The 15,941-nt window shown below is 46.0% G+C and overlaps 1 protein-coding gene across 4 annotated transcripts in view; it reads left to right on the plus strand.

The window, feature by feature from the left end:
• The window catches only part of WDR7 (WD repeat domain 7), a 243,334-nt gene that overhangs the window by 113,339 nt on the left and 114,054 nt on the right, over window positions 1-15,941 (plus strand). For all 4 annotated transcript variants that reach the window (XM_072133732.1, XM_072133739.1, XM_072133747.1 and 1 more), the window contains one exon: window positions 12,715-12,936. In XM_072133732.1, coding sequence (XP_071989833.1) covers window positions 12,715-12,936 — 222 coding nt within the window. The remainder of the gene's footprint in view (window positions 1-12,714; window positions 12,937-15,941) is intronic.

A 15,941-nucleotide genomic window follows, 5' to 3' on the forward strand; every position in this document is an offset into this window, starting at 1 on the left:
TCTCATCTTTGTCTGGTTAAAGGGGTGTCCTAAATAAGAGATCCGACCGATGTTCTTTATCCATTGCTTGAAGGGGTGAATATGACTCCATGTGCCACCAACAATGGATGGTGGGTAAGTATTTTCATCCATCTGACGGACCCCCCTGGTGTTGGCATTTTCATGGATCAGTAGTTTCCGGATTGTGGGGAGGGGATACACAAATACATTTCCATTGTGGATACAATGTATGGAAGCCATCAATATGGGTGAGCTTCCTCCTACACAAGCTTCAACGTCATGTATGCTTCACTAGGGATTCTGGGAAAGGAATATGCAAATATGTTTTCCAAGCTCGAAAACTTAAACTTATCCCCCATTGTTACCTTAAGTAGGGCACATGCATGACCTTTAAGACTTCATACGCTGGAAAAGGAAAGTCTCCATAAGGAGTTTAGTTTTCTTCCTTTTAGGGTTAAAGCGTCAGGGTAAGTATAAGACCCTTATAGGGTCACCCATGTAGTACTTTGATACATTTTCTCTGTTGAACTGTCTCACATGACCCCCGGGCAGAGGGGTTCAGGACTTCCAGTGGCGTCCCTTGTCCTGTGTGGCCTCCGGTGGATCGAGGGGCTGTTTAATCATGATTGGCTGTGGATGTCCCCTCCAACCATTCCGATTGGTTGGATTAGGACCACCATGGGTCCTGGGCTGTATGAATATTATGGGCCCTACAAGTCTGGAGTCACTTCCTACATCCGGTACTAGAATTAGCTTCTTGGGGAATAGAGGATGTGTCCCTTCTGCTGTTTTCAATCTGCGGTTTCAGGACCTTTGGAGGACCTTCAAAGGTCCTGAACTGGTTCTTGTGTACTGAGAGCAGGAACAGATGTAAGAGGATATCATGGGTGAAGGTGCGTCTCGATGTAAAATTTGGTGGGAGGTTTGGGAGCTGGGCTACCGACCAAACCATCTATATTATAGTCCACTACTGTTGTGCATCCAGTAATGACCTCACGGCCTCTTCCATCCTCTGGAGGTCAGCAGGACATAGGACATCACAGGAAGTCCTGAGTCCTGCTGCTTCCTACAAGACTCCTACAGACTTAAGAGAAAATTTACCAAAGCGAGTACTTACCCTTGTAAACTTTCTTACTAGTGGCCCAGGTTACCTTGTCCTTAGAAGCAGATTTTGGCTCCTCGAGCTGAAAAAGTACCTAAAAGTAAATAAAACAACACAACAAAAATTTTTTTTCGGCAAAAGCGTTTTTTTTAACTATTCCCCAAATTGACAATTTGCAGTTTACCGATGCTGGGGGGGGGGGTCTGTGGGGCCCCACCTGGATGAGCCCTTCAGGTTATTTCCTTTGCATGTGAAGCTGGCGCCCCCCTCAGGTTGGAGGAACCTCCTGCAGCTGTTAGTAATGCGGTCATCCTCTCTTCAGGGGGAGAAGGGTTAGTATTCTGCACATTAAAAGAGCTCTGCAGTAAAATGACAGGTGAAATATTGATCACAGCAAATGTTCTCTGGGAATACTTCAGGGGAGATCTTTTTTTTAAATATTAAAGAACTCTGCGTTTTGATCTGTCATGCATGGCACCGGGCAATCTTAGGTGGTAGACACCTCAAAGCGTGCATGGTCTCCGAGGTGCTCGGCGCAGGCTTCATTTTTCTCATCAAAATTTTTTTTTTCTGTATTTTTTTTTTTCTGCTACATTAACCGCATAATTATTTATATTATTTATTATTATATTATTTCCTTTGCTTTTTAATTTTTATTTATTTTTTTTACTGTCGTGGAAACATTACAATAAACAAGTGAATTAATAATTAAAAATATTCTATTAAAAATGTATCATTCCAATTTACAACTTCCAATGTTTTTACTATGTATCCAACCCCCCCCCCCCACCCCCGATTTTATGATTTATTTGTAAATCGCAGAGAATTACGGCAAGCGGATATTTTTCCGTAATATCTCGCAGATACATACTTGCATGGTCAGAATAAATAGACAGGATCCTTAGCTATTTTATTGAGTCCCCCGTAAACTTTGGCCGTCTAATTTTATTTGCTCGCTTTATTGATTTCCTGTAATAAACTAGACTGAGAGCCAGACGAAGGGGGAAAAAAAAATATAATGATGTATCCAGAAAAGGAAATTTTTTGGCTGCGAATCATAAAATGTGAAATCTAGTAACACTGAGGAGACCAGAAGATTTATCCAATTACAATGTACAGTGTGTATATACAGGAATATACTTTCTTTTTTAATATTTATTTTATTATTTCTTAATTTATCCTAATTTAGTTAACCCCTCAATGACATGTTTCACTTCTGACTTGAAGTTGCAACTTAACCATTTCAGGTTTTTAACTTGGTTCCTTTAATTTTTTTTTTAATTTTCAGACATTATCTGTATTTGTTTTTTTTTAAATACCGTATATATATATATATGGTTGAAATATTTATTGTGTGAGTTGAGCCTAGTAACCGGATTCTACAGGATGTTTATTGACTTGTTTCTATATTCTTTTGTTTGTTTCTGTTTCATATATTTATAGGGAGTGAGGTTTTTTGTCACAATTTTCAAAATGTTTCCAAACTTTATTTAAGGTGCATTCTGGTTGTCTTTATTTATTATTAGTAGTTTATTATTCTTACTGTGTAAACTCAAGTATAAGTCGTCCCAATGATATAAGCCGAGGTACCCAATTTTAACATAAAAAACTGGGAAAACCTATTGACTCGAGTATAAGCCGAGGCAGGGAAATGCATTGGTCACAGCCCCCCCCCCCTAGTATATAGCCAGCAGCCCCTGGCCCAAGCATATAGCCTGCAGCCCCTGCTCCCCAGTATATTGCCAGCAGCTCCCTGGCCCCAGTATATTGCCAGCAGCCCCCTGGCCCCAGTATATAGCCAGCAGCCCCTGGTCCCAGTATATAGCCTGCAGCCCGGGCCCCCAGTATATAGCCTGCAGCCCCTGCCCCCCAGTAAATAGCCAGCAGCCCCCTGGCCCCAGTATATAGCCAGCAGCCCCCTGGCCCCAGTATATAGCCTGCCAGCTACATCCCCCCAGTATATAGCCAGCAGCCCCCTGGCCCCCAGTTTATAGACAGCAGTCCCCTGGCCCCCAGTTTATAGCCAGCAGTCCCCTGGCCCCCAGTATATAGCCAGCAGCCCCCTGACCCCCAGTGTATAGCCAGCCAACCCCTGCCCTCAGTAAATATGCCAGCAGCCCCCTGGCCCCAGTATATAGCCAGCAGCCCCCTGGCCCCAGTATATAGCCAGCAGCCCCCTGACCCCCAGTGTATAGCCAGCCAACCCCTGCCCTCAGTAAATATGCCAGCAGCTCCCTGTCCCCCACTCTATATTTCATTTAGAGTGGGATTTAAGAGTTTTGTTCCAGTTGCGATTAACCAGACTAGATAATGACTGGAACCATATTGCAGCCTCCGTTTTAATGTGTTCGCCCTTATAAAAGTATTGCCTTGATGCTGAACACTTGTACTTCAAAGAGGCCAATGGACTTAAAGGAAATCTACCATCAAGCATAACCCAGGGACATTACTCATGGATCCAGGCACCGTGACTGTGGTATCTTCTTATATTTGTTATCCATGGCCTCCTGCCTTCTAACATCAACTTTTATATTTATGCTAAAAAAGCCAGAGCCCACACCTCCTCCTCTCCCTGTATTACAGAACCGTGCGCCATGTATCTTAATGGAGAGGAGCGGGGCAAGCAGCGCTCACCACCTACTGCTCTCTCGTGCGCCCGCTACAGATACATATCTGCCCAGAATTTACAGAAATATCAGATTATTATCATCACTTGCTACCTTGTGGATGCAAAAAACAAAAAATGTGGGCTATTATTAAAAAACATCTTAAAATATGACTTTTTTACTTTCTTGATATTTTTGCCATGTTTTTTGCTCTTGAATTATTTAGCTGTAACCGTCTGATAGACCTGGATTTACTCTACATACTAGATTTTCATGTGTATGATGGCAGATGTGTATAAAGCAGCTCTGAATTGGGTCTGGAAAGCCAATCAAATCAAATACAACTTTTGAAAGAGGGAAGAGTTAAAGGGATTGGCCAATATAATCGTGGGAGCACCGCGTCGGGGCGCAGTCCTAGGCGATTTGGGCTAAAATTAAGATCCAAAATCTATTTATTCAATTAGATTATATTCGATTTACTCTGTATTCCATCATCTCATTCTCACTCATATTGTCTCCACACATTGTACATTCTTATCTCTATATTCCCCCAGATTATCTATTTACATCCATCTATGAAGCCCCCCACTTATCTTTTCATGCCCCCCATTGTCTGTCCTCCCATCTCGCTTTGTTGCCCTAATACACAGCCCATGTCCCCGGCGTGACGCAGCAGCTCCTAATACACAGCCCATGTCCTCGGCGTGACGCAGCAGCTCCTAATACACAGCCCATGTTCCCTGGCATGACGCAGCGTCTCCTAATGCACGGCCCATGTCCCCGGTGTGACGCAGCATCTCCTAATGCACGGCCCATGTCCCCGGCGTGACACAGCGTCTCCTAATGCACGGCCCATGTCCCCGGCGTGACGCAGCGTCTCCTAATGCACGCCTCATGTCCCCGGCGTTACGCAGCGTCTCCTAATGCACAGCCCATGTCCTCGGCGTGACGCAGCAGCTCCTAATACACAGCCCATGTCCTCGGCGTGACGCAGCAGCTCCTAATACACAGCCCATGTCCTCGGCGTGACGCAGCATCTCCTAATGCACGGCCCATGTCCCCGGCGTGACGCAGCATCTCCTAATGCACGCCTCATGTCCCCGGCGTTACGCAGCGTCTCCTAATGCACGCCTCATGTCCCCGGCGTTACGCAGCGTCTCCTAATGCACAGCCCATGTCCTCAGCGTGACGCAGCAGCTCCTAATACACGGCCCATGTCCCCGGCGTGACGCAGCGTCTCCTAATACACAGCCCATGTCCTCGGCGTGACGTATCAGCTCCTAATACACAGCCCATGTCCCCGGCGTGACGCAGCGTCTCCTAATGCACAGCCCATGTCCTCAGCGTGACGCAGCAGCTCCTAATACACAACCCATGTCCTCGGCGTGACGCAACGTCTCCTAATACACAGCCCATGTCCTCGGCGTGACGTATCAGCTCCTAATACACAGCCCATGTCCCCGGCGTGACGCAGCGTCTCCTAATGCACAGCCCATGTCCTCAGCGTGACGCAGCAGCTCCTAATACACAACCCATGTCCTTGGCGTGACGCAGCGTCTCCTAATACACAGCCCATGTCCTCGGCGTGACGTATCAGCTCCTAATACACAGCCCATGTCCCCGGCGTGACGCAGCGTCTCCTAATGCACAGCCCATGTCCTCAGCGTGACGCAGCAGCTCCTAATACACAACCCATGTCCCCGGCGTGACGCAGCGTCTCCTAATGCACAGCCCATGTCCTCGGCGTGACGCAGCAGCTCCTAATGCACAGCCCATGTCCCCGGCGTGACGCAGCATCTCCTAATGCACAGCCCATGTCCCCGGCGTGACGCAGCGTCTCCTAATACACAGCCCATGTCCTCGGCGTGACGCAGCAGCTCCTAATGCACAGCCCATGTCCCCGGCGTGACGCAGCATCTCCTAATGCACAACCCATGTCCTCGGCGTGACGCAGCGTCTCCTAATACACAGCCCATGTCCTCGGCGTGACGCAGCAGCTCCTAATACACAGCCCATGCCATCGGCGTGACGCAGCAGCTCCTAATACACAGCCCACGTCCTCGGCTTATCTCTGCAGGGTCGTGCCTGCGAGCAGTCAGCCCTGCGTTGCGTGCTTTGTTCCGTAAGAGTGTTTGTGCAGTAATTAGGCGCTCCAAGCGCGGTGCTAATGAGTAATTGGCCGTCCTGATAGCCGCCTGCATAGAGAACAGGTTAATACTGTGAGGTTTTTGGAAGATTGAATGACGGTTAATGATTATTTAATGATAGATCCCTGGGACGAGAAGCACTTAGCACTCCGAGCACAGGGCACGGCTCTTCCTCTAAACACGATATTGTGGCGCGGTGATTGGGTGTGATCTGCTGAGATTTACACTGGGACTATGGAGTCTATTTATAGACACTGGATAAATATTAGACTGGGGGTCCCGGCACTTAGAAACCCACCATTAGGCCCCCTGTGGTGCAGCTCCTGCCTCAGCTCTACTACGTAGCCATAGGCACTTAACAGCATTTTCAAGTTACTTTCATTAGGAAGGCGTCTACCTCCGTATTAGAGAACCGCAGGCACTTAACACATTCACGAATGGCTCTGCCAATAGGACAGACCGTACCTCCATATTACAGAACCTATGGCACTTAAACTGACTTACTCAAGAACAGCTCTTTCATGGGATAGGAGTGTACCTCCGTAATACAGAACCTTAGGCACTTAACACATTCAAGAATGGTGTTTCCATTAGGTCGGAGTGTACCTCCGTATTACAGAATCTCAGGGACTTACACTGCCTTACTCAAGAACAGCTCTTCCTTGGGATAGGAGTGTACCTCTGTATTACAGAACCTTAGGCACTTGACACATTCAAGAATGGTGCTTCCATTAGGAATGCATGTACCTCCATATTACCTTAGGCACTCAACATATTAAAGAATGGCAATTACATTAGGACAGAGTTTACCTCCATATTACAGAACCTTAGGCACTTACACTGACTTAATCAAGAACGGTTCTTCCATAGGATAGGAGTGTACCTCTGTATTACAGAACCTTAGACACGTAACACATTCAAGAATGGCTCTGCCAATAGGATAGACAGTATGTCAGAACTCACAAATTGTACTGAATGGATCAGGTTTCAGGCTTCTTGCTGGAAAACCACACCCAGAGCTGCCTGTGATTGACAGCTCCATTTCTGATCCTGGGAAAGCTGGGTGTGCCTCTGTAATAGTTTTGCCTGCAGCTGCGGTTTGGGTGATGGACGGCTGAGCCAGTCAGTGCTGGGGGCGGTGTCCATTACTTCCTTATATCCTGCTCAGCCCCTTCATCTGGTGCTGGTTATTGCAGTCTATCTGTGTATCTAGTGCCATTGTGTTTCTTGCTATTCTGTGTACTGACTTCTGCTTTCCTTTCCGACCATTCTATTTGTTATACGAATCTGTACCTTTGCCGCCATCTTGGTTTTGTCCCGGTTTGTTTGACTCCGCTTGTCTGTCTGTATCTGTTGTTTGTCCCTCAGTATCTTTTATCTCCTAGTGTGACCCCACCTTCCTGTCTGTCTAGTGTCGGTTTCTGTTACCAGTGTGAACACTGACCTATGTCTGTATCCCGGTTACCTGTCCGCTCCACCATCCAGCAGCTGCCAGACGAAGTAGGTTTTCCCTGTCATCTTGTAGGGTCACTCGGGGACCGTCAGTTAGGTTCCTGATAGTGGGTTCGCCCTTATCAGGGCGGTTAATCTGCATTAGGCAGGGCCTTAGCCTGCAGGGACGTCGCAGGGTGAGTTCACCACCTACCTTCCTAGTCTGACAGCTAGCACCAAGCCTGGTTGTGGTTGTGCGGTTGCTGGACAGGTACTGACACTGTACCTCCGTATTACAGGATCTTAGGCACTTACACTATGTTATTCATGATGGTATTTCCATAGGATAGGAGTGTACCTTCATATTACAGAACCTTAGGCACTTACACTATGTTATTCATGATGGTATTTCCATAGGATAGGAGTGTACCTTCATATTACAGAACCTTAGGCACTTACACTATGTTATTCATGATGGTATTTCCATAGGATAGGAGTGTACCTTCATATTACAGAACCTTAGGCACTTAAAACATTTGAGAATGTTTCTCCCATTAGGACGGAGTGTACCTCCTTACTAAAGAATGGCACTTCCATGGGATAGGAGTGTACCTCTGTATTACAGAACCTTAGGCACGTATAAATATAATGAATATAAGAAGGTTTGTAGAAGCTTTTCCACCCGGAATCTTCTGCTGAATTCCATCTTGCTAGCAACACAGAAGCTCTTTGAGATCACATTACATAAAGTATATTGGGAGGGGAGGGGGCTTATTGCTAAGTGGGGGAGGAGAGTCACCTACAGAGGCTTCTGGAGCTAGATAGTAAGTTGCTATCTTACCCCAGGTGCTTTATGCACATGAATATAGGTCTGTACTTTTCTGTAATATACTATAAAATCCTGCTGATGAGTGACAGAGCAAAGACACAGGAACAGCAGGAGATAAAAGTTTTTATCTTGCCCCAGGTGCTTTATTCACATCATTGTGGGTCAGCTCTTCTCTATAATGCCATATATGATCCTGCTAATGCTTCTGAGCATGAGAGAGTAGATGCACATGACTCTGGTTGCTGGAGATAAAGTAAAGTTTCTGTCTTACCCCAACTGCTTTATCCACATCATTATGGGTCTGTACTGCTCTATAATGCCCTGTATGATGCTGCTGTTATTTGAGTGAGACAGGAGAGACGTAGGCACACACAGAGGCTGCTGAACATATAAGAAAGTTTCTATCTCGCCCCAAATGCTTTAATCACATCAGTAAAGGCCAGTACTTCTTTATCACTCAGAAGCATTTGTAGAAATATATAGGATCGTATAAAGAAGTAGTGACCTGTAATGATGTGAATAAAGCACTTGGGGTGAGATAGAAGCTTACTATTATCTCCAGCAGCTTTTGTCTGTACTTGGGTCTCTCCTTAGTCTGACATTAGTATAAGACATTATAGAGCAGCATTGACCCATACTTATTGAAGTTTTATTTATGTAAGATGGATCTAATATATACGTTTACAAAAAAAATCATGTTTTTTAGCTGGTTATTTTTGGCGATGACCTACATGTATCCTGACACAATTCATGATCAGGTCAGTAACGGTGTTGGTGTAGGATTGTGCTGGTCCGGAGCCGCACATGTGCAGCGTTTCGTCCTTTCCATCAGGCCGGCGTTTTGTTTTTCACATAAGGCTATTTCCAGTTATTAATTTTCCGCCTGTGATAGGGTGATCAAGCGCTCTGTCAGGAAAATGGATCTCGCTGTCGCCCTTTAGCATGATTAAATGAAGGCAAGTCACCGCCAGAAAATACCACATTTTCATGAGACAAATGAAATTGTAGCCGGGACCGGGTTTTTTCTTTCCTCAATCCTTTTTTTTTTTTTACTTACAATTTTAACAGCAAAAATGTCTGAAATATTCTCATCTTCCACAACATCTACTCACAGAATGATCTTTACTGTACATGTATTATGTGTGTCTAATGGAAACAATAGAGATCCATCTACATATCATATTATCTATTTGTCCTTCACATATCTATCTATCTATCTCATATCTATCTATCTCATATCTATCTATCTCATATCTATCTATCTATCTATCTATCTATCTATCTCATATCTATCTATCTATCTATCTATCTATCTATCTCCTATCTATCTATCTCATATCTATCTATCTATCTCATATCTATCTATCTATCTATCTATCTATCTATCTATCTATCTATCTATCTATCTATCTCCTATCTATCTATCTCATATCTATCTATCTATCTATCTATCTCATATCTATCTATCTCATATCTATCTATCTCATATTTATCTATCTCATATCTATCTATCTCATATCTATCTATCTATCTATCTATCCATCTCATATCTATCTATCTATCTATCTATCTATCCATCTCATATCTATCTATCTATCTATCTATCTATCTATCTATCTCCTATCTATCTATCTCCTATCTATCCATCTCATATCTATCTATCTATCTCCTATCTATCCATCTCATATATATCTATCTATCTCATATCTATCTATCTCATATCTATCTATCTCCTATCTATCTATCTATCTATCTATCTATCTATCTATCTATCTATCTATCTATCTCATATCTATCTATCTCATATCTATCTATCTCATATCTATCTATCTCATATCTATCTATCTCATATCTATCTATCTCATATCTATCTATCTATCTCAAAATGGAAGAAGTTCAGAGGAGCACAGGTTGCTTTGGGTGCAAAAATCGTAGATCCTTTGGCAAGGGTCTCAATTGTAGGTTCAGGTAAGAGGTTGCACTCCGTGATACGTGAGAAACGGGTGTATCTTTATTCCATGCCTACAATGTTTCGGTGTGGTTGCACCTGCTTGAAAAAGGTGTGCAACCACACTGAAACGTTGTAGTCATGGAATAAAGATACACCCGTTTCTCACGAATCACGGAGTGCTGCCTCTTACCTGAATCTATCTATCTAATATCTACTGTATGACAGCCTGTGAAGCTGCACAACAGAAGGGCTTTGGTAACATCCCAGAGCCCTAATTTTACATGTTGATTCTAGAAGGAGGCTCTTAGGCAAAGCCTCCCGCACTCCCACCTCCCACCTGACGCAGCCTCCAGCGAGCTCTCTCTTCACCCAGCTTCCCGTGTGTTCTTTCCCCCCTGGCGCAGCTTCCCACACGCTCTTTTCCCCCAACTGGCGCAGCCTCCCGCGCTCTTTCCCCCTGGCGCAGCCTCCCAGGTGCTCTTTCCCCCCTGGCACGGTCTTTCCCCCTGGCATCCTCCTGCGCACTCTTTCCCCACTCGCGCAGCCTCCCAGGTGCTCTTTCCCCCCTGTTGCACAGCCTGCCACGGTCCCTCCCCCGTCAGAGCCTCCCGCAAGCTCTCTTCCCCTGACGCAGCCTCCCACATGCTCTCTCCCCATGGCATGGTGAGCAGCCTCCCACGCTCGCTTTCCCCATGGCGCGCAGCCTCCCCTCTGGCGCAGCCTCCCGGGCGCTCTCCCCTCTGGCGCAGCCCCAGGGCGCTCTCCCCTCTAGTGCAGCCCCCCGGGCGCTCTCCCCTCTGGCGCAGCCTCCCGGGCGCTCTCCCCTCTGGCGCAGCCTCCCGGGCGCTCTCCCCTCTGGCGCAGCCTCCCGGGCGCTCTCCCCTCTGGCGCAGCCTCCCGGGGCGCTCTCCCCTCTGGCGCAGCCTCCCGGGGCCCTCTCCCCTCTGGCGCAGCCTCCCGGGGCACTCTCCCCTCTGGCGCAGCCTCCCGGGGCACTCTCCCCTCTGGCGCAGCCTCCCGGGCGCTCTCCCCTCTGGCGCAGCCTCCCGGGCGCTCTCCCCTCTGGCGCAGCCTCCCGGGCGCTCTCCCCTCTGGCGCAGCCACCCATTCCTCCTCCTGGTGGAGCCTGTTCTGTGGGTTGTCGGAGTGGAGCACATCGGGTCAGTGGCGCCTATTGATCAGTCTCCCCATGGTCCCCCAGCGCCAGCATCTGCTTCATCGCCTTCTCTCACTGCCTGCTCCACTACATTAGAATAGAAATCCATAACCAGAGCTGTGCTCATCCAAGCAGAGGGAGAAACTAAATTAAACGGTATAAAACAATCTTGGATCAGGAGTTTGCGCCAATTCATCTTGATCTGAGATGTCACACGGGGCCGCGTGTCTGAGCACCTGGACTGAGCGGCCGCTCTGGTGGACGAACACGGAGATCATTCATCTGTCACCGCCGCAGCGACGCACATATTCCCCTTGTGCAGAGGTCAGCGGACACAACACAATGGAGCAGGCGCCCAGCCATTGTTATAGGGGATGGGGGAAGGGCAAGTCCAGCTACTCACATCTAATCATATATCAGGACCCCACCACAGTGCTAGAGGGGAGGGGGAGGCAAACTGGAAGGAAAATGATATACAGGACGTCACCTATAGATTATCACTGTCATATCTACCAACAATATCATATGTATCCATTTTCTCTATTACCTGAATACTAACATTATCACATGTCCACAGACAGTGGCAGTCGTTACCATGTGTTGTCCTAGGAGAGATCAGACCTTTGTGTATGTGGTTAGTAGCAGCAGGACTGTGATATATAGATGTATATTCCAGGATTGTATCTGCTCCAAGTGGACTGGGGGAGTGTCCTTACACTGCTGCGCTCTGTGCTCTCTGCAGTCAGTGTTAGTTTTTGTCCCCGGAGAGATGTGTAGTCATATCTTTTGTGTGTGTTAGTAGTAACAGCAGGACTATGAAATATGAATTTACATTCCAGGATTAAAGCTTCTCCGAGTGCACTAGGGACGTGTTCTCACACTGCTGTGCTCTAAGCTTTCCACAGCCAGTGTTAGGTATTTTCCAGTGGAAAAATTTGGAATCCGGCCTTTGTGTATTTTGTTAGTAGCAGCAGGATTTTGAAATATGGAATTTTTTTTTTAAGCTCGTTTTATTGAAAGAGTACAACAGCCAAAATAATATCACATTACAAAATATAATATTTTGTCACATTCCGTGTACACAATTTGTTTTTAGAATATGGATTTTTATTCCAGGTTTGTAGCTTCTCCAAGTGCACTGGGGGCGTGTCCTCACACTGCTGTGCTCTGTGCTTTTCTCTCTGATTGTAATCTGTAATTGGATTTTGGTAATACTCAGAGATTGAGATGACTGTGGAGCACTTTAATTGAAAAAAACTAGTTTTGGCATACACCCTTAGTTTACAATCCTGGAATACAAATCCATATTTCACAGTCCTGCTTCTAATATCTGCAATACAGACCTTGTGACTTACATTTAGTCAGAGGGCCACTGTGCAAACTAAGGGTGCAGCCCCTTAAATGTCAGACTTGTTATTTCTGTTCCCTATGTTTCAGTGACTGTAGTTCTCTTATGTACGTAGTCCTTCATACTGTGCTCTTCTCTTTCCAGGATGTCTTTCCAACCTTCCGCCAGTGAAAAAAATCTCCACTTCCTATGAAGAACGACGGAAGCAAGCCACCGCCATAGTCCTTCTCGGAGTGATCGGGGCAGAGTTTGGAGCCGAAATCGAACCACCAAAACTATTAACCCGGCCACGTAGCTCCAGTCAGATCCCGGAGGGGTTCGGGCTGACCACTGGTGGTTCCAATTACTCCCTTGCCAGGCATACATGTAAGTAATATGGCCGCCCAACCAAGCCTATAGTAGTCACATGACTTCGATGTTCACCATGGGGAGAGTAGTCATGTTGAATGGTGAAGATACCATCTGGTGAGTGTCGTGGTGGTCCTGGTGGCCAAGCCACAGAGGTATCAACAAAAGAGTGGAGGGAGGTAAATCACTTTTATTTTAACCAGTATAACAGGAAAACCCCTTTAATTATAGAGTGTTTTTGGGTTCACAGGCCTAAACATATCTTCTACTTTTCCCCCTTCCCCTATTTTATGCAATGACGTGCACCATGTTACAGGTCTGATGTTCTTCCTCAGGTCGACTCCCGATACGGGTAGGTTCATGACAGAGTCCGGGGCATGACCCAATCTGTCCTGACCTCCCCCTTTAATAACGGACCTTTCCCTTTAATAACTCAGCAGCGGTGTAGGTGTTGTTATGTCACCTGCCTCTGTGTATTTGAGCTCCTTTAATCTCGGCCTCATGAAGTTGTACGGATTAGATGGAGCGTCCTGACATTTCTAATCTCCGGGGCTCTGGCGGTCTCTGCTGTTTGCTCTCGTTCATGGGGATTGATTGACAGATGCTGATTGCAGTTCACACGTGTCATCACATCATTATATGAGGATACAGTCCGGGGCGTCGCCTCCTTCTCCCCCCCCACTCTAAGGTTTTGACATTTTTCTATGTAAACTAAACACGGGCTGGGAATGACATTACACCATGTACAAGAGGGCCCATTTAAAGTCGTCTACTCTCACGAGGGGCGGGCTTTCATCATACCGTGTGCTCTCTGAATAATCTGTCACCGCCGATTGGAGGAAGTTTCTACCCGTGTCGGTGCTGAATATTTGGGGTCCAAAAATTTAGTGGACGGCCATCTGTCTATGTGCTAAAAAGAGTATCTGCCACTACGTTGGTGAAGAGAACTTAGTGAATATAACCATGTGGGCAGAGATTTGATTGTCCAAGGTGTTTTTGCACATGGTAGGGGTAAGGCTTGGGTGAAGTTAAAGTGCATATCCAAATTCAAAATGATTTCCTCTATAAAACAAAAAAAAAGAATGATACCCATTTTGTGTTCTTTATGGCATTTTCTGTTCTGAAGCCACTTGTCAGAAACCTTCCTCGGCAGCAGTGATGTGGGCAGACACTCACTTCTTCCTATCTTTGTCCCGAGCTGAGTCAGTTTCAAGCTGCCCAAAGCTCGCATAATGCTTTGTGTTCTTTCATTAACTTGGCAGCAAATTGATTGAGATTCCTACAAGTAAATCCACTGTGCTCTCCACATTGTGTATATGCAGGACTATATAGTAACTAGCTTGGCAGCTCTCATCACATGTAGGAGCATGGAATAAGTGGTAGAAACCAGCAGTGAAATAGTTACATGATGTGTATAGTCTGTCCCTCTTCGACAGTAATGGTTAACAGCTTCTCTGCTGTGTAAATAGTGTCCAGAGAGCAGGAGCTGAGGGGAGGGAGAGGCTCTAGATGGGTCTTTGATAAAGCTTTTGAGGTGCAGAGAGAGACAGAAAGTTCTGCAGGATGACAGGATCCTTGGGGATTGAGGGACTGATGGGCAACAGGGGTACCCTTTTACCTGACTGTACTTTGCAGGAGACTTCTTCATCCACAGATCTGCACAGACACATGGCTCTCCTCCTTGCTACACAAAGAGCAGCATCACATGTCCTCCACCTCCCTCCAGAGTGAGCAGGGAGCAGCAGCTCCTTCTCTGTAGAAGTTAGAATCTGTAGACTTTCTTGATTACACAATTGATAATCAGCACAGCCAGGGTAGATCTCTTCTGCACGGACACGATAAACTTCATCCAGTTAAAGGGGTGTTCCAAGTTTATCGGGAAAAAAAAAAAACGTGCATTTTCAAGCACATCACTGTGAAAGTCACGTATTCGCTTCTGTGAGACCAGAGAGTTCCCAGTCAGAGTCGCAATACTTCTAAAGTGCAATCCCAAAGTGATAGAAACCTCTAGGAGAACAGGATAGTGTATGGGTTTTTGTTATTTTGGCTGGAGTGCCCCTTTAATGGAAATGTACTCTGCAGAGCCCACACTAAAAATCCATAATCCCTGCATACTTACCTTCATATATGATAGTCCACACACAATAAATACACACATGAATGTTCTGTACAGAGCCCATGTCTGTGCCTGTGATGGCGTCTTCTTCCTATATCGGTGACATATGCCGCGGCGCATCCTAATGGGGATAGAGGTGCATAGATAAGAATAATGACACCGACCACCGCGGCCGTGACACACGCACTGACTCATCTACTCGCCATAAATCAATGACTCACCAGCGGCTCCTGCAGTTATCTCCAACGCCTCCACCTGTCATGTATATATTATTCTACATAAATTAGGTTTGATGTAAGAGCGGCCCAGGGAGAGGATGAGAGGATTCACGTAGGAGGGATAATAGCAGCACACGGAAAATCCAACAAGTTTATATATTCTTAATAGAAATATTTGTAACTTTGTCAGTACATTGTATTTATCCTGTACTGATCCTGAGTTACATCCTGTACTATACCCCAGAGCTGCACTCACTATTCTGCTGCTGGTGCAGTCACTGTGTACATACATGACATTACTTATCCTGTACTGATCCTGAGTTACATCCTGTATTATACTCCAGAGCTGCACTCACTATTCTGCTGGTGCAGTCACTGTGTACATACATGACATTACTTATCCTGTACTGATCCTGAGTTACATCCTGTACTATACCCCAGAGCTGCACTCACTATTCTGCTGCTGGTGCAGTCACTGTGTACATACATGACATTACTTATCCTGTACTGATCCTGAGTTACATCCTGTATTATACTCCAGAGCTGCACTCACTATTCTGCTGGTGCAGTCACTGTGTACATACATGACATTACTTATCCTGTACTGATCCTGAGTTACATCTTATATTATACACCAGAGCTGCACTCACTATTCTGCTGCTGGTGCAGTCACTGTGTACATACATGAC

The sequence above is a fragment of the Engystomops pustulosus genome, chromosome 1, assembly GCF_040894005.1.
Source record: "Engystomops pustulosus chromosome 1, aEngPut4.maternal, whole genome shotgun sequence".
Lineage (NCBI taxonomy): Eukaryota > Metazoa > Chordata > Amphibia > Anura > Leptodactylidae > Engystomops > Engystomops pustulosus.